This window comes from Euleptes europaea, chromosome 10 (assembly GCF_029931775.1).
Source record: "Euleptes europaea isolate rEulEur1 chromosome 10, rEulEur1.hap1, whole genome shotgun sequence".
In the NCBI taxonomy this organism is placed as follows: Eukaryota; Metazoa; Chordata; class Lepidosauria; order Squamata; family Sphaerodactylidae; genus Euleptes; species Euleptes europaea.
In genome coordinates this window covers 47176162-47195631 of record NC_079321.1, presented here as the reverse complement: position 1 = coordinate 47195631, position 19470 = coordinate 47176162, and the positions used below count along the sequence as shown (strand labels likewise).

The 19470-nt window shown below is 39.2% G+C and overlaps 1 protein-coding gene across 1 annotated transcript in view; it reads right to left on the bottom strand.

The window, feature by feature from the left end:
- KCNQ5 (potassium voltage-gated channel subfamily Q member 5) overlaps positions 1-19470 on the bottom strand; it is a 363854-nt gene that overhangs the window by 22134 nt on the left and 322250 nt on the right. The window contains exons 8-9 of the mRNA XM_056856609.1: positions 19346-19440; positions 3447-3667 (exon numbers count right to left, since the gene is read on the bottom strand). Coding sequence (XP_056712587.1) covers positions 3447-3667; positions 19346-19440 — 316 coding nt within the window. The remainder of the gene's footprint in view (positions 1-3446; positions 3668-19345; positions 19441-19470) is intronic.

The following is a 19470-nucleotide window of genomic DNA, read 5'->3' as shown; positions in this document are numbered from 1 at the left end:
ATTGCTCACCCTGAGGATTGGAAAAGTGCTCTGAGGGTAGTGGAAGAGCAGAGGTCATGTGAGCTTGGAAAAGGAGGAGTAGAAATGAAGAGCTTGTAGAGCTCTTTAATTAATCAAATGAAATGTGTGTCTAAGGAACACTTTGATGTAAGGTGTACCTTGCCTTCAAGGTGTGCTGAATACTAATTATCTCCTACAAAAGACTGGAAGGATTTAGACACTGAATACAGATTAATCTTCAAGCAGTTTGGAGTGTTGTCTGAATGAATAGAACCCGCCACATACTTTGGTGCTGTTCACAAATGGAATGGAAATTAGACAAAACTTTCCGTGAGCAGGTAAGTTTGTGAAACAAGCCAGTAGAGTCTCAAGAAATGGAAATTTCCAAGAAGTAGTACAAAGAAGAAATAACATTTTTGCTCATGAGAAGCTCTTATACTCATTAAGCTGAGAATACAGCCATCCTAGAGATCCCACTTTTTTTACTGCTCATGTGCCTTTAACTGCACCCTGACATGCAGAAATTTAGTAGGTAAAGCTATTACCCCAAGAGCAGGTTCTCGGATCAGCACATAAATACATAGCTGGGATCCCTTCACCGATCTCCCAGAAGGGCTACGCATCCTTTTTTATTTCTTAATTTGGCTGCTACCAAAGTTTGGAATAGTAGATTGGAATGTATTTCTCTAATCTGGGGCAGAAGGGAAATTGCACAGCAAATCACACCACTTCAAAGAGAGGATTTAATGCAACTACCTCCACTATTTGGGAAAATACAAATGTTAGCGAGCTCAGCCCCCCCCTTCAAAGGTAATACCAGTGTCTCATTTCGTTCAGCATTTCACAAACACTAACAGGATTTGTCTATCAGTTAGCAAGGATACATCAATGTATCAATCTCTGATTTTGATATATTTATTTCCCTCACTGTTTTCCCCTGGAATTAAGTCCAAACAAATGGTGACCATATAACCTAAACTTGCCATTCCATCTGGGCCATAAACTTCATCAAAGAAGTAAATGATACCCCCAATTTTCCCCTCCTCGTGATCTTACTGATCTACCAATAAGGTTTGAAACTTCTGACTTCAACTCAGAAATGTCTGTCTGTTGCTAAAAGCACAGAAGCAGATTAGGAAAAGGTGTCAATCCTAATCAGGTAATACTGATTTACCATACTGAATAATATTTGAATGTATGATATTTGCATAATGTGTTAAATTAGCATCTTAATGGTGTCTTGTGCAACTACTGTTCTTGCAGTTTTTAATAGTATACAGTATAGTGCCAGGGAACCAAAACATGCATGTCAGTACTTTGCTCATAGATGGCGGCTTTTTCATGTCTCCCTTCCAGTAGGAGCTCTCTCACCATCCCCTCAGCTTGGGTACCATCAGAGTGGCAGCCAATGAGGAACAAGGGCTACCGGAAAGGAAATCCTCCCCCCCCCCCCCGCACACACACAAGAACAAATGATTTCTACACAGGCCGTGCGTTTCAGTATCACCCATTCATTTTCAGAAACAGTGGTAGTGAATCTCAGAAAAGAGACTGATACATATCCTTTATCTGTGAAGGCAAAGGTGCATACATCTATGGGAGTTACCGCACTTTGTATTCCCAGCGATGTATTAAGAGTTTGAAAATGTTGTATAAAACATTGGGGGTTACGGCGCTTGTATTCCCAGCGATGTATTAAGAGTTTGGAAACATTATAAAAAATACTGTTCGCACTTTGTTTGGCCCCTTTAGCTGTGAAGATGTTTTCCAACCATTTATAAGCGGTAGTATCCAAAAACCCTTTTAAAGCGATGTTTTTTATAACACTTTCAAACTCTTAATACATCGCTGGGAATACAATGTGCGGTAACCCCCAACACTTTAAAAGGGTTTTTGGATACCACAGCTTATAAATGGTTGGAAGTATTATAAATGGCGAACAGTATTTTTTATAACGTTTTCAAACTCTTAATACATCGGTGGGAATACATAGAAAGTGCGAACAGTATTTTTTATAACGTTTTCAAACTCTTAATGCATCGCTGGGAATACAAGTGCGGTAACCCCCAGCATCTGCCAGCTAAATCTTCTCAAAATAAATTATTCCAAGTCCAATGTCTCAGTCTTTTCTAAGAAGTGGTCGCCCTCCAGCTGGCGCATTGGGAAGGCCAAAATCCAACAGGTGAAGAGTTTCAAATATCTGGGCATTTCTTTTAATTATAACTGCAAATGGGCAGTACATAGAAGTAGAATCACTAAGGAAAAATATCTGTGAGTCAATTGAAGTCCTTTTTCTTTTATAAGGGCAACCAATATGTCCCTGCCGCAATTAAGGTGTTTAACTCTAAAATTTTACCCCAGATCTTGTATGGTATCCCTATCTGGGTAAATGCTTTTAATTGCGATTTAGAATCTCTTCAAGCCAATTTTTTTAGACAAATTCTGGGTTTCCCTCGCTGTGTGTCCTATTACGCAATCGTCTCTGAACTAGGCCAAAATTTGTGCGAAACCAAGGCCTGGTTATTAACTGTTCGTTACTGGCTTAAATTATATTTTACAGTGGAGCACGGTTCTCTTTTATCTCTATTATTAAAAGAACTTCATAGTACCTCCTGGGACAACATGATTTTGACTAAAATAAGATCAATTGGAGTCTCTCTTGACAACTTGGTTCCATTTACAGAGGCGCACATTTTTAGATATGGAGTTTCAATGGTTGCATCCTACTCAACCTGTTTGCTCCTCAGCAATGTTGTGCCTTTTGAATAAAACATACAGTATTCCCCATTATTTTTATAATTTGGATATCCCTACTCTCCGTAGAGTTTTCCTCTTGCCAGGGTCAATGCCTTCCCATCTAGGATACTGTATGGAAGGTTCCATCAAATCCCAATCCAAGAACGGACTTGCCCCTGTAATTCCAATTCCTTGGATACAATTGAACATATACTATGTGATTGCTCTTTATACGAAACACCTTGTAGAAAATGGTTAAAAAACTGGCTACATCCCAAGTTTTACCTGTCTAATAAAGTTAAATGTCAATTTCTAATGAATGATTCAGCTCCAGAGGTTACTGTGGATGTCGCCAATTTTTTAGTAGAAGTGATAAATGTCCCAAAACTTACAACCTCTGGTATCTGATGTTACTGGCTATGATTTTATTTTATCGATCTTAAGATTTATGACCACTGTTTGTATCAGTTGTAACAATTTATACGCCATTAAAGGTTTATTATTGTTATTATAACCCCCAGCATCTTAAATATTAGCAAAGGAAGCAGCATGACTTCAGCAGGAACATTAGCATTCCAGCCCAGCATTTCTTAAGTTTGTGTTTTCCCCCACAGAGAATCTATTGATGAATATGTGCTTTGTTTATGGTGGTTACAAAATGGATAACTTCAATAAAAATGATGATGATTATTTTTTTAAAAAGGTCTTACTCTCTGGCATTGGCTTTGGCTGTGAACTCTTCAAACGAAGAGAAGGTCTGAAGCGAGTTCTGTCGTTGAAACTCCAGCTCTTCTGCACTTTTGTTGGGCTGCCCTCTGCAGTAATGTCTGTGCTTGGAGATCTTCGGTCTCCAACTGAAGGTTGACGATTCTTGATACTCTGTCCTCTTGGGCTAGCCATCCGCACACGCTCCTTAAAGCTTAACTTTTGACTGTGAAAGGAAAAACGTATTTTACTTAATTCCAGCCGACTGTAATTTTTGTATCATGCCAACTAGGTGTATATAGATGCCCTGATTGACCAACTAGGTGTATATAGATGCCCTGATTGACCAATCAGTGTGCAATCAGATATGCACTGTTTATAGTTATATGTCCCTCCATTAAAATGTATGTCAGAATATTCCTAGCAGTACTAGAATCCCTATGCCTGGAGTGAATCCTTGGCAGCCCAATCCCAAAGGGGGGGTAGTTGGGGGTTGCCTAGGGACAGCACTGCTGTGCTGCCTCCTGAGCAGTGTGGCTGCATTAAAAAATCAGATTTCCCCCCGAGCCCTGTGAAACTGCTCCATCCAGTTTCCATCCCTTTTGGCGACACAAGTTTGAATCAGCAAAAGGGCGCAGGGAGCTGACTAATATCTCCTTTGGTGCTGGTGCAAGCCCCTGCGCCGGAGAAATGGTGCCAGCGAAGCTCCACCAGCGCCCCTGCCTCATGCTGCCGCGTAGCTCCCTGGCACCAGCGTTAAGTCTCCCAGTGCAGGCGTTACTGCCCATTTTCACGCCGGAAGTGGTACTAACACCGATTCGCCCCCCCTTGAGTATTGCACTGTAAATCAGGTGATGTGCCCAAATCCCAAGGCATACACATGGATCTATCTGTGCATTCTCCAGACTTAAAGAGATCTCTTAAAAAGGAAAACATGTGGCTGTATTCCCCCTGATATTGTCTCTCACAGCAAGCTGTGCTCTGCAAGAAGATCTGGCCTTTAAGGAACCATGCATGTACTTTTCTGTTGTAAGGGACAATGGGTCTCATGTAGTTCCTACTGCCTCTATCGGCTGCTGAGAAAAACATTTGTTATGCAGAGTATTACAATAAAAGTAACACAAAATGCAATCGAAAATAACCTTAGCAAAGCTTAGATTTTAACAGATTGTTATAATTTATGTTTTCAGGTTGCATCATAGATCAGTGCATTTCTAATAATCTGTATAATGATACTATTTTTGAAGTGCTATTATTTTTGCATGCTGTTTGTTAGAGTTAAGCAGGCAAGATTAATGTTGTTACTCATGCATTTCCCAAGACATGACATCTTTAAACAATCCACAAACAGTATTAGCAAACAGTAGATTTCAGATTCCTTGTGACTTACAACACTCATTTGGACAAGACAAAAATAGTCTAAAGAAATTTTAAACAATTAATAGAATATCAAATATTGTCAGTGAAATGAGTAGTTCACAGAAATGTGACATTACATCAGGTGACTTTCTGGTACTGATTAGCAGCAGAACATACTAATAGATTGGGATTGAAAACCTAGTTTGTTATTGCTTGGTTGATCACACGTACCACGAAACTTGACATTTCAGGCATAAACTGAAAACATCAAAGATGCAGGCTGCTTATCTGTAGATGATCTTTCCAGCTTGTTTTTTTTTTTACACAGATAAGCTGTTTAGGAATTCATAAATTACAGAGTACTTAATGGGTCTTTGTTAACATTTTCCGGCTTTCTGCAATTACTTACTAATTCACCAAGAAAAGTTGTACATTACAATATTACCAGTATTCACAATCACTATTATATGGATATGATAGAAATGGAGATTATATTTTGAGTATTTACGGTAAGGAGGCAGGGAATTGCCCTGAGGTTTATGGATTAAACTTTTGTCATTGCACTGAAAAGGTTTTCCTGCATGGGGGGAAGATGTCACAAATATCTAATACTGGACTTGATGTTCCTGTGCTGGAGAGGCAGTGTTTTTGTAGGAGCAAATCCTTTGGGACCATTAAGTTGCACGTGACAAAGATTATCTGCCAGTTGCTATAGCTGCTAATCAAGTTGATGCCTTGTTTGTTCCACTTCTGTCATGGTCCTTGTATCTTAGTGCAGCGTGACAATACAAAACATTTAAAATGGAAATGTATTCTAAAATTATCAAGTAACTTAAAAATGTCCTGTTCCCTGCCTAACTGCCTAGCCAGCTGCAATCTAAAAAGGAAATGTTTCTCTTATATGATTATATGAAATGGAATGAAAAAAGGGACACTGTGGTTATGAAATTTCTTGATAGACGGAAGACATTTGTACATGCAGACTAGTACATACTATTCAAATACAAGCATAGCTCAGGCAGTGTACAGGATACCATATGCAATAAATCAAGCACATGCTGAACAGCTTCTGGTCATGTTAAATACTATGGCAAACCAAATATACTATCAGAGAAATTATGTTTGAAGACGTAAGTACAGAAAGTACCTGTTTCTACAATATCCTTAATTTAATTTTCCTTACTCACAAAATGTATGCATTTATGTATGTAATAGGTCTTATATTTATTTATTTAGCAATCTCTTCTATGTGGGACATTTATTCTAAGTACACCCATCAGAGAATTAGCCCAGGGGTGTATCCTATTAGCCTTTCTACTGGTGAAAAGGAGAAGAGAGTGCCCTTTTCGACAACATTAAACTGTTACTATATGATTGCATATGTTTTGCACAATGAATACAAGTATAACATATATATGTTTTCCTCACAAACTGAGTTTGCTTTGCCCATTAGTAAAAACACTCAGTGTTAAAAGTTAAATTATTTTGTATCTTTTGGGGCATTTATTTGCTTTTTGAGTTAACTGAAATGCATTCAGGACAGATAAGCTACCCCCATAATGGATTATAGTTTGACTACCTTAATATACATATGAACCATATTTTTATTAACACAATAGATACAAACAAAAATAATGGAATCGTGTATAACACTCCTGCTAAATATGCAGCCACATTTACAAATGAACACATTTGTAACAATTACAGCCCATTCCTAACCTCCGAGGACGAAAGTCCTAAGGAAGTCAAAAGGGGGCTGCTCCGGCGTTGGGGACCCCGTGCCGGCGCCCTGGCTACTTATGCTGCAGTGAGTGGCCTTAACGGTGGTGGGGAGGCATGGATGCTGGTTTCCTGGTGCTGCTGCGGCAGCGCTGCCCAGGGATGCCAGTTGGGCATTCTACCAGCATCCCACTGGCACAAAGCCCCGCACTGGCGTGCCGGGGATGTTCCTGGGGTGTGTCGAGGGCAGAACTGCTGATAGGCAGCTTCCTGTCCCCTTTTGGCCCAGTACGTCAGCAGGGAGAACAACGTTGCTGCGACTGCTTTTTTGCAAGTGCAGCATCACTGTTCTCAACGGGGTGAAAAGCCCCATTTTAAAAAATAAAAAGGCTTTTAAAGCTTTCCGGTGGCTGGGGAATGGCTTAGGAGGCGCCGTGGCAGCGCCTCAGCCACACCATCCCCAGCTGCCGAAAGCTCAGGAATGGGCTGTTACTGATCTAACTGTGATTTAATTTTAATTAGAGAAGGATTAACTTTATTATATTAAGGTATATTGAGCGAAGGTTTAGAACAGGAAGAACAGAGGACACTGAGAACTGTTTACAGGTTACTTTCATCACGTCAGAATGTGTGGCGTATAAATCAAGCTGTTAAGAATGTTTAAGGTCCCCTGGAGATACTGGAGGAAACTGTAGGCAAACACATAGGAAAACCAGAGATGCTGACCACGTTTCTACATCTGCACACTGCTTTTATAAGCTTATTTTATCTCTCCTTTATTGACTTATGCTTGTTCTTCTGTCTCTGAATCTCTAGGGACAATTAACTGTATAAACGCAGCCGGTGGTTCCTAGTTCCCTGTATGTTGACTTAAAAATACCCTTCAGCATTCTCTTCCTGTTTGTGGTGGACCTCCAGAATGTTCAGCAGTCAAAGTTTGACTGACACATGACTAGTTTGAATTGTCTCATTCCACTGATCCTTTCTAGACTGGGTTATGTGTACAACAGGGTGACATAAGGAACAAGAGTCTCATATAAAAAACCAAGTGCACAGTACAAGGATGCCATTGACAGCAGCTAGGATACGTTGATCACTTCTCATCCCAGGTAAGCTCTAACAGAATGGCATCTGTGTCACCTGCCTGTAGGTCAGCAACAGAGCATCCGTCAGGTGAGGGCAGGGACTTGCTCCCAGACTTGACCTCTTTCTACCAAGCTAAGGGAAGTATAGCCCATCTAGAATCAGTAGATGGAATATGATTTCAGACTGTCTAAATGACAAACAAAGTTTTCTAAACTCTGCGAAAACCTAAACCCAACAGAATTTCTAACACAGTGTGTACAGTGATGTAAAGGCATATTACTTAGGGTGCCTAGTTATAGCCCTCTGTCTAATGGAAGTAAAAGACAAGGAAACCAGGCTAGCTATGTTAATATAAGTAGTCATTCAGATTACCATCCTAAATGAATGAGAAAAGCAAAACCATTTAATATGCATCATATTCTATGCTTTAAGCTTGAAGAGTACACTAGAGTATTATTCCGCTTTATAAACAGTAAAATATACATCTAATTTATGCATTTGCTACTTAGTATGTTAGCAAAAGAACTAATTAGGAGCTCATTAAAATGTCTGCTAAATGTGAGCAGCTAAAGAACTCTTAAGATCTCACTTTAAGCTAATCAAGAAAGATCAACATTTAAACGGCATCCACTGGAAAAAAAGAGGGAGGATTTGAGAAGTCAGGCTACCTAGAATTTGGGTTCAAATTGACAAAATTGGAGTGAGCTCAAAATAACTCCTCCTTCTAAGAATGCAGTTGTTTATTATCTTTCATAAGTTTCTTATCTTTCATAAGTTCATAGGTATATACGCTGTTCTTTAGTGGATGTATTTTCTTGACTTGCATATATCTCTTAGATGCACTAGATGTCACTGTGCAACCATTTCAGGGCTACAAAGAAAAACTGCTCTGACACCATTAATTTCATAGAATCATAACCTATATATGAGGAATATGAGGTTGACAACAGAAGTAGCCTTAGACCTGATTCTCACATTGAAAATACAACTGCATGAATGTTTCGCTGTAATTCCAGTAACTTTTCCCCCTATGGAGATAGATCACGATGGGTAGTCGAGTTAGTCTGTCACTAGAGCAGAAAAGAGTAGGTGTCCAGTAGCACGTTAAAGACTAACAAAATCTCAGGAAGGGTGTGAGCTTTCGTGAGACACAGCTCACTTCTTCAGGTATCTGAAGAAGTGAGCTGTGGCTCATGAAAGCTCATACCGTGCCAGAAATTCTGTTAGTCTTGAAGGTGCTACTGGATTCCAACCCTTTTTCACCTATGATCACAAACTGGCATAAAGGTAGAAAAAGAGAGACTGACTACAATGGTGCAGTGAGAAATGCTGGTACCAAAGGGGGACCTACTTCACACCAGTTGTTTGTTGTGTGGTGTCTACTCTTCAAAACTGTTTTTCGGGTACAATGTGTGATCCTCTTTACATTTCAGGATGGAATCCGTTGAATGTTGATCATATTCAGAGCATATTTATGGACCTAACAGAAGAATATAACTTTTGTCTTTAATCACTGCATTCTTATAATTTTTTACCCATGGTAAGTAATGTGCCTATGTTAAGGCTGTAAAGAATTACTATGTCACACATTATTTTTGTTTAAGTTTTATTAATTAAAAAAACATTGTGTTTTGCTTTTCAAACTCAGAAACTTGATACAACTAGTTTTGTGCAGAAAACAAGGGATTTCCTCCAGGAGATTTCACACACTGGAATTACTATTTTTAGAAAATGACGAAGAGGTCAATATATTCCAATTGAAGCAAACAATGGTTCTAGCATGCAGTTCCATACACTATAGCTGGCCTACCACAGTTCTCACAAACTGGGGATTCTTCAAAAGTGCAACATATCACTGTTGTCTTTGTATGTGGCATAGTATTTTCTCATAATTTTTACAGCCAAATAACATACGCATCATTACTGCAACTATCTTCCTGAACTTGTGAAAATGTCGTTATTTAAAACCCCTGTACCTGTTTCTTAGCTTAAGCATTTCAGGCAGAACAGCACAACTAGTATTAAACCAAGGTGCGCTAAAACACTGCAGTTGTGCCATTGCATGGATAGTTTAGGTATTGGCACAAAACTCGTAAGACCCCCACCTTTTTTTTTTTTTTTTTTTGCTGTTTTGGTATAAAATTGCAGGCAGCAAGCACAAATAAAAATTACAAGCACTTGTGGCAGAGAAGGGTGGGGGATCCAGCCCAAATCATGAAAGAACCCTTTGAGGAGTAAAAACTGTAAAGCATTAAGAAGGGGAATAAACTCTTCATGCACCTGATGTTAGTTGGCATTCCCAAATATTATGTGATAGACAGGATGCTGGATACCTATGTTTCCGAGAGGTGTACATCCTGAAGAGCTTCTGTTTATTACTATAAAGCTTACTAGGAGTGAGGGGAGATAGAGGATCATATTACTAAGCATTATATGAGGAAAGGGTTAGGTTTTCCATGTAAGCCAAGTCAGACCTATACCAATTTTCTACAGTGGTTCACTCATATAAAACAGAAAGCCAATTGTTAAATTGAGGTTTTCTCTGACAAACAGAAGTCAGAACTGAGACTATGATAAACTTTATCTGGAAAAGCCATTCAAAGCACTGGCCTTTCCCTTAACGTTTGTATTAGACAAAATCCCTGCAATTTGTAATAGGAACTTTTGGAGTAGGATCAAGATGAGAAAGTACTACTTCATTATAAGTGGATGGTGAAAGCCTACCTTCCTAACAGACTAAAATTCATTTCTCTACTGTAGATCTTGAATTAGAAGCTCACAGCATAAATCTTATGTGTGACATATATCATGCTAGCTTCTTATGAAGAATTAATTTTACCCAGAATGTTTAGAAAAAGTAATTTTCGCAGATATAAAATACAAGAAATGTATAGTAATTTTGGTTCATAAAAAGGAGTTTTAAACCTATTCTAGGGTCTCAGTCCTGTTTTCCAAATAAACAAGTGGAGGAAAGCCAAAATGTTTTTGTTATGGATATCACAGCTGATTTCAGACAAACCTGTTCTTGTTCCACTGTAATGAAAGACTGACTATTGTCCATAATTATTAAGTGTTATTGTGCATTACTTGACTATGACCAGCTTCTCAAGACATTGCTTATAATACATCCATTACAATGGCAGCTAACTGTTGTAAGAGGTCTTACCGCGTGGATGTTTTCACCACATGATTTGCCTCCATACTACAAGAAGCCATCATGACCAGGAATGCCAGAGGTTGGCATTGATATGTATCACATGCTGAGGATTTAAAGTGCAATCCTAAAAAGAGTTACTCTGGTCTAAGGCCATTGATTTCAATGTGCTTAAACTGGAGTAACTCTTCTTAGGAGTACACTGTTAGTCACACGGATAGCCAATATACAGGAAAGGAATTGCCATTTTAAGCCCCTTTTATATGATGGCCCTGTTGTGAAAAGCAGCTTTGTCACATATCCATTGTAATAGAAAGAGGAGAGAGAGAGAGAGAGAGAGAGAGAGAGAGAGAGAGAGAGAGAATTTAAATAGTTAAATCATCTACATTAGATACTGATCTTGTGCAATTAGAAAAAAAGGAGAATATAAATAAAAATTCAGCCTTTATTCATTACTCTTTTGCATCCATTGCTCTTTTGGAGATTTCAATTGCTTGATGAGTTAATGTAATTATCACATTTTAAGTATTATTTTTATTTCAAATTTACAAATTTACGATTTATGCATTTATTTGGAAAATTTATACCCTGCTTCTCCAAAGAACCCACTTCTGACAGCTCACAAAGAAGTAAAACAGGATAAAATCATAAAATTGTCAAATGATTGTCAAACAATTAACAACCCAGCCAGAGCATAAAAACAGCATAAAATGATCTTCATAAACTACTCCGGCTAGAAACAGACTGTAAAAAAGAACTAGAGATTAATCTTAGTTAAAAGCCTGGGTAAAAAGAAATATTTTGGCTGGGCACCTAAAATAGAGAAGGACAGGCGCCAGACAAGCCTTTCCTCTGCAGGGCTGGACACAGAAAGCAAAATTGGTGCGGAAGATCTTAACTGGTGGGCTGAAAACATGTAGTCTGCTCTAGTAGAACTACTAACAAATATGATCCCTTGCTTTCCACAGACACAAGCTAGTTTTGTTCAGCATATCACTTATTTGGTTTCATTCGGAGCACTCAATTATATTTCCCACTTATGCTCACTATGCAGCTTTGGGTAAATCATAGTTCCTGGACTAACCCCACAGGGTTGTTGTGAATATGAGAAAATAACAGTGAGGCATTTACATACTGAAATGCTCTGTACAAAGGATAAATAATATTAAACCCCAGTTTTAAAAAGAGTGTTTAAAAATATTGAAATTGACTTTGGAATATAGGCTGTAGATGCATTGGTTCTAAAGAATTACAGATCATGCAAATTAGGTAAGACTATTAATTAAGCATATGTGATAAGTTAGACTATCACATATGAAAAACAGCTGTGTAACTTATTCTGAGAGATTTAGAAGGAGGGTTTCAAACTCACTAACTGTAATACAAGGTACTGATAGGGTTCCTGTTGCTGAAGATGGAACAACTAAATTTGCTTCCATATGGAGCATTTGCTCCAGTTTGGTAACCAAACTAAAGCTCCCCCCCTTTTTTTTGAGCATGCTATATTATCCTGCAATCACCCACCTTCTGGGGTTTCCTCTGCTTTGCTCCACGGCAGCCCCTTGGAGCCCCCATTTTCCCTGCTACACCACTGGAGGGCTTTGTTTTTGTTTTTTAATGGAAGTTGGTAATTGCTACATCAGCATACCTATAAAGCTTTACTGCCATAGTCTACTGGTTCTTCTGAATTCTCTTTCATATTTCCCTATTCATCTCCACAAAGAAAATGGACAGAGCCTTTTTTTAAAAAAAAGGTAGAAAAAGAAAGGTAGGAATTTAGAGTAGCCAGTAGACTGTGGCAATACATCATTATAATGTTATACTGATTTATTTTAAAGCCTCCCAAAACCAAAAGCAGCCCTCTAATTTTGGGGAGGGGAGAATGTTAGCCATGGGGGTCTGAGGCAAAGAAAGTGTTGGTAAAACTGCTACGTGGATGATTCACTGCTGCTCCAAAAGCCCCTGCATTTGCAACTTCAACAAGAGACTCAACAACAGAATCCTCATCATATGGAACCAGTCCTAATTGCACATACAGGGGCTTTTCTGCATTCTCATTTTCCTCACTTTCAAGTTCCTGTTTCTTCGGGGGGGCGGGGCGGTGTATGTGTGTGTTTCATTTCTGCATGTGTTTTGCTCTCTCTAGTGGTTGTTTCGATATCATACAGGTTTATATCTGGCGTAAACCTGGAGTTTAAATCTGCAGGGAGATATGCTGGACTTATACCTGTGTGAGCAAAACACATCCAGAACTGAACTCCCCCCCCCCCGAAAAAACAGGAACTTACAAGTGAGAAAAATTAGAATGGGGGAAAGGCTCAGATCTCCTAGTGTTGCTAGGCTGTAAAACCATAGTTTCTAGCAGTTCCCAGAGCTACCCTACATCACTTCTGGGTTTTCCCTGGAAGCAATACAGCTGCAAAAACACTGCTGGCATTTTTTCTCTCCCACTGCCATTCGGAGTGTTGGTGGGCAAAAAGAGTGGCTGGTGGGAGGTCTCCTGCCCTAGCGGGACGCCTGGCAACCCTAAGGTCTCCTTTGTGGGTTTACAATGATTTTGTGAGCTTCCCTCATGTAAGAGGCAGAAGGGAGTGATTTTGCTCCCTCCTCCCCGTGTAGCCTTCTGTCCCATGTGGTCGTTACTTCATGTGGGTCCTGAAACCCTGGGAATAAACTTTCCCAGAGAAGGAAATATCTGCTTCCAGGAGGAGAGAGCTAGGATCCAATCCAATAGGTGTTCCCTTATTATTAATTTTTGTACTGTCAAGTCACAGCTGATTTAAGGCAACCCTGCAGGGTTTTCAAGGCAAGAGACATTCGGAGGTGGTTTGCCATTGCCTGCCTCTGTGTCATGCCCCTGTTATTTCTTGGAGGTCTCCCATTCAAATACTTACCAGGACCGACCCTGCTTCGCTTCTGAGATGTGACAAGATCAGGCTAGACTGGGGCTATCCAGGTCAGGGCTCTCTTATCATACAAAGTGTACTAGTTTGCTGTAGAGAACCTTAAAATGAAGGTAGTCTAGGGTTGTCGACTCAGGGTTGGGAAATTCTTGGAGATTTAGGGATGTAACTTGGGAAGGGTGGGATTTGGCAAGAGGAGGGGCCTCAGACGGGTGTAATGTGATAGAGGTCACCCTCCAAAGCAGATATTTTCTCCAGGGGAACTGATCTCTGCCTCTGGAGTTCAGTTGTAATTTGGGGAGATCTCCAGGCCCCACCTGGAGATTGGCAACCCTGACTAGCCAGAATGAGACAGTATGGGTGTTCTTTCCAGGAATCAGGTTTCAGGTATGGGGTAGGTATGACAGGCAAAAGATGTCTTCCTCGGCAAGTTTAGATAGGAATGAATGTACAGAACGCAATACGGCTTATGCATCAGAGAGACAGAGACCAGGATAATCCCGCACTAGGAAAATGGAAACTATAAAATGCAGAATTAACCAAAATGTGTAACATTGTTCCATCTTTTAGTTGTAAAGTATTTTCAGTCAACCAGAATTTCAGCTACAGGCCTCAACAATTTCAAAGTTCTTATATACCACTGAAACGTAAAGATGTTATAAAGCTGTAACAACTCTCGTCTGTAGCTATGCTTTGGATGGTGGTGGCTAGTTCCTAGCCTAGATTATAATACAGTACCCACAGTTCACCCAGTTGCCTTCTAAGTAGAAAGGTAAAGGTCCCCTGTGCAAGCACCGGGTCATTCCTGACCCATGGGGTGACGTCACATCCCGAAGTTTACTAGGCAGACTTTGTTTACGGGGTGGTTTGCCAGTGCCTTCCCCAGTCATCTTCCCTTTACCACCAGCAAGCTGGGTACTCATTTTACCGACCTCGGAAGGATGAAAGGCTGAGTCAACCTTGAGCCGGCTACCTGAAATCGACTTCAGTCCAGGTTGTGAGCAGAGCTTGGACTACAGTACTGTAGCTTACCACTCTGCACCACGGGGCTCTTATTCTAAGTAGGAAGAAAAGGTCTTTTACCTTTCTTCATTCTCATTGAAGTAGTTATAGTTACCTGGTTTCTGAGGAGCAAACAATGGGCACTGTATCATCTCAGAAATGTATATGGAAAGTCAGTTTGAAAAACACTAAGGCTAGTACATCAAGGAGAGAAAGACTGTAATATGAGAGTTCTTTCAAACAAACTTACCTACCCCCATATCTGTTATGATACACCTATTATCCAGCCCATTGCAGAAAATGTAATTGGGGGGGAATCTAGTTTTTTAAAAAACAGCAGCATAATTATTGTAGCAGTGAAATCAAGTCTCATATTCTTGCTGATGGTGGAAAGTGTCGTCAAGTCACAGCTGACTTATGGCAACTCCATATGGTTTTCAAGGCAAGATACGTTCAGAGGTGGTTTGCCATTGCCTGACTCCATGTCATGGCCCTGGTATTCCTTGGAGTTCTCCCATCCAAATACTAACCAGGGCCCAACTCTACTTAGCTTATGAGATCAGGCTAGCCTGAGTTATCCAGGTCAGGCCCTCACATTCTTAGGCTGTTTTAAAAGAAATTTCACCTGCAGAATTACAGTTTTAATTAATGTTGATTAGCTAGGATTTCATACCTGTAATATTTGTGTCCTTCCCAAATCTAACAAGCCAGCAATATCTTCTAGCTGTAATTAGCATATATTGAACTAGATACTGGTTCTATTATTGAACATAACAAGCACACCTTATCAAATTAAAAGAGGCCAGAATTCATGGTGATATATTCAAAAAAAGATGGCACACTATATTTTGGGGAATGCATAGACAGGAATTTGGATTTATGAACTCTGTAATACATGTGGGAAGATGGTTCATTTATCTCATGAATAAAATGTTAATTTAAAAAGTCTCTGCTACATGTAATGGGAATCAGCTTTGCAATGCGCAACCCTCGTTCAACTGACTGCCATTTCATTTATCATAAGAAAAGACTTCAATAGCTAAAATGCCTTTTTAAGGCTTAATCAATTGTTTATATTAGTAGCCACTGGTATTTACATCTAGGCTACAAGATATTTTAGAATGTGATGTGTAAATGATATTGAAAAACATTCGGTTCCCTTCACAATTTTATAAATTTTAAAATAAAAGTTTATAAAAATCAGGATCCCATTGATTTTTCTTTCTTTCATTGTAATTGTACTAAGCATGGCCTATGCAACATTGTGCAAGTATATGTTCAGCCTGCACTACCAAAGATGTACACATATTTCCAAATAACATTTTAGATTTTTAATATATCAAACAGAAACATCACAAACCTGCTTGATGCTTCCCCTTGCTCTTTCCTTCAGGTGTCAAAGAATGGGGGGAAAGGGGATGTGGAGGAAAAGAAATTTGTTATGCTGGTAGTCACCATCATATGGTTACAGCGTTAGATAAATACTAAATTACAGTTGGATGTGTTAATTACATTAATATGTTTAATCATTAATATTCTGTAAAGCAAATACAAAACATTCAAGTAGAAACTCATAACTACTGTGATATTGGGGGGAAAATCAAACTGTATCTTAATTGTATGCTCAACACGCTTATTAGTACATACCACCACAGAGTAAGTTGGCAAGATGCTTGTTTAGGCAAAATACAGTGCTGACACAGATAACAGAAAGCTGTAGGCTTGTTATTAGATCAGTGTATATACAGTAACAAATTCGATTTGATTTAATATCTAGGACTAGAATTTTCACATCAAAGATCTGATGCCGGATGTTTTTCCAAAGCTCTAAACAGCACTTTAATATCTTCTAGACAGGCTATGGCTACTTACATAATCAAAATAATTAATGAATAAAATATACTGAAGTATAAATGTCTGTTTGGAAAGGCAGTAATACAAATAAATATTCTGCAATAAAACACTATTAATTAATACTTCTGATCTCTGAGCAGTATAATCCGACAACTGTTTGAAGTTTGCTTGTAGCAAAGTACCCTTATGAGCTTGTTTGTGCCAAAAAACAAACAAATTTACAAGTCAGCTTTCTGCATCTACTGAAATGAAGGGAGGCTGATTGGGAAGGCTGAGGTTTTGGAGAGAGCTGTGCTGCCCATCCTTTATCACTAATAGACACAGTTCAGAGCTTAGGAGTTTTGTTGCATCCCAGCTCTTTTTCTGGAAAAATAGTTAAACAGGGTGGCAGAAGGACCTTTTTCCGCAAAAATAACACCCCTTTTTAGACTTAGCCAAGATAGACATACTAATCCAATCTGAGATACTGTAATGCCCTGTACATAGGGCTGTCCATGAAGACAGTGCAGAAGCTTCAGTTGGTGCAGAATGTAGCAGCTAGATTATTGCCTGGTTAAGTGTTCCACTTGTTACCGCAAGTTTACGATCACTGTACTGGCTTACAATTTGCTTCTGTGTTCAATTCAAGATGGTGGCCATCCATATACAGAAGCTCCAGTCATCAGACCAGGGATGATTATCTGTACCTTTGCTTAGGACAGTAAGAACTGTTTCTGCATGGGTTTGGCCCTTCTTGGTAGCTGCTCCTGTTCTAGGAACAGTCTCCCTGAGGATGTGAGGTAGGTGCCAGTCTTGCAAACGTATAAAGCAGAGCTCTTCCAAAGTGCTTATGGTGGCTTGCATTTTCTCTCCTTTAATCTATATTGTATTTCTGTATGTATGATTTAATGATGTAAACCACTTTGTCCCAAAAATAGGAAAAAGCAGGATATAAGTATTTTAAATAAATAACCATATAACCAATTTGCAGAGAATGGAAGAGAAAATTATGGACTAACTACTCTGGCATGGAATCTCCCCCCGCCCCTTTTTTCAAATGCTGCATGGATATCTGACCCATTCATCTCAAATGACTACCCTGCTTTCTTGTACTCATTTATATTTGTAGTAATGATACTCTTTTGTTCGCAGTAGTATCCTCACCCATGCAGAGGTGAGGATATGCTGTATAAAAACAGAACTTTTCACTTCTGAAAAATTGCTCAGGTTACCAAGGCAAGCAAATATTGGGGGGCAGCTACATAGAACAGTTCTTGATGACCCTACTATAATATGCATTCCTTTCCAATTTTGTTGTTGCCATCATCTATGCAAGCAAGCCCAACTGATTGTATGGATTTTTAAAAACGAGACAGTGAAATTTAATTATTCTTCTATTAATGTGAAATTTCTAACAAAATTCTGTGGAATCCTGCTCAACTGCTGCAATGAGCTTATTTCCTCTGATCAAATTCTGCTCTCAGATGTATAGGGCTGTTTCTTTGTTGAGGATACATATTTATAGCTGATGAGTATATCTGAAGTGATATCAAGGGCCAAAAATAGGCATTATTTAGGATATTTTGTTATGCTGGGTGGATTTCCAAGTGTTCTGCTTCTTTACTTCAGAGCAGCCAATTCAAGTTACTAATTTGATTGGAGAAACAAATGTGGTGTGTGTGTGTGTGTGTGTGTGTGAGTGTGACTTCTCTGACATCCCCTCCCCTGCTTCTATTAGTTTGGCAGTGGAAAAATATAGGTACCTGTAGGGTACCTATAACTTTTTCCTCAGAGCGGGCTAGTAGCAACTTTGGTGTGGGCAGGTGGAGAGATTTCAATTGGGAAAATCACAGGGGGAAAGATTAATCTTCCCCCCAGCACAACTGCTCTAATAAAAATGAATGCTGCCATGGCTGCTTTTAAATTAAAAATAACGGGAAATTCAATCATATGTCCCTGTCCTGGCTGTTTTCCTAAAATATATGCATTTCCAATAAGCAAAACCGTTTCGTTACAACATCCTCTCTCACTGAAATGGGATGTTTCCTGGGGATCGTATCTATACAAAATAGCTAATGAGAATGAAGAGTAGTCCCTGCATGATGTTTTTTGCTAGCATCCGCCTACTCAGGTTTCTTGCACGAACAGAAAAAACATGTGGCTCCAACTGATAATAAGGATAACAAGCTTCTATTAAAAAGACAGATTTCTGCACTGTAAACTGAAAAGCCCCAGTAAAGTTTGTTGTGAATTAATCAATTGCTTGTGTTTCTTTGAATCTTTTTCTGGTCTTAAGGCCCTTGTTAATAAAAATTATTTTGGCCCATTGACCTGAGTGAAGAAGTACTGATTTATACAGCAAAGGATTCTCAAGTTCCAAGACTGAGGGAAACCTGCTTTTTATTCTCTCTGTAAGCACTATTAGTATGAATTATGAAACAAAGATCCAATGGAAGTCAGCAGGCGTAAGCTTCTATAAATCCACAATGAATACGTTCCTAACTATGTGAAGTTGAATGAATTAGCATTAATTGAGTCAAACACAGGTGATATTTTGCCTAGATGGTATTAGAAGATTAACTTTTGGCAGGCTTTTGGGAACTTGGTGGGGGAATTTTTTTTTTTTGCTTCCTTACTGCTACAATGTTTCAGAAGTAACAGAAAAGAGGAATTAGATTGGTCTTATGTTTGAATGAGTATAATAATGAAGGGAATTATATGGAAACAGGCAGAGGCTTGGGAAAGAGAGAGAGAAAGAAAGCAAGAGAACAAGACAAACCAAACAGTGATTTTTTATACGTTCACACAGACATTGAGAACAGCACCAGCTGCATATTTTTTTACCTACTTTGTAGGGCTGCAGGTATGCAAGGCCTTCAAATGAGGCTTCCAGGTAGCAATGGAAACCGATTTCTCATCAGCCGCATAACTACGCCATACACACTACGTGCAGGATATGTGAGGGAAAAAAGG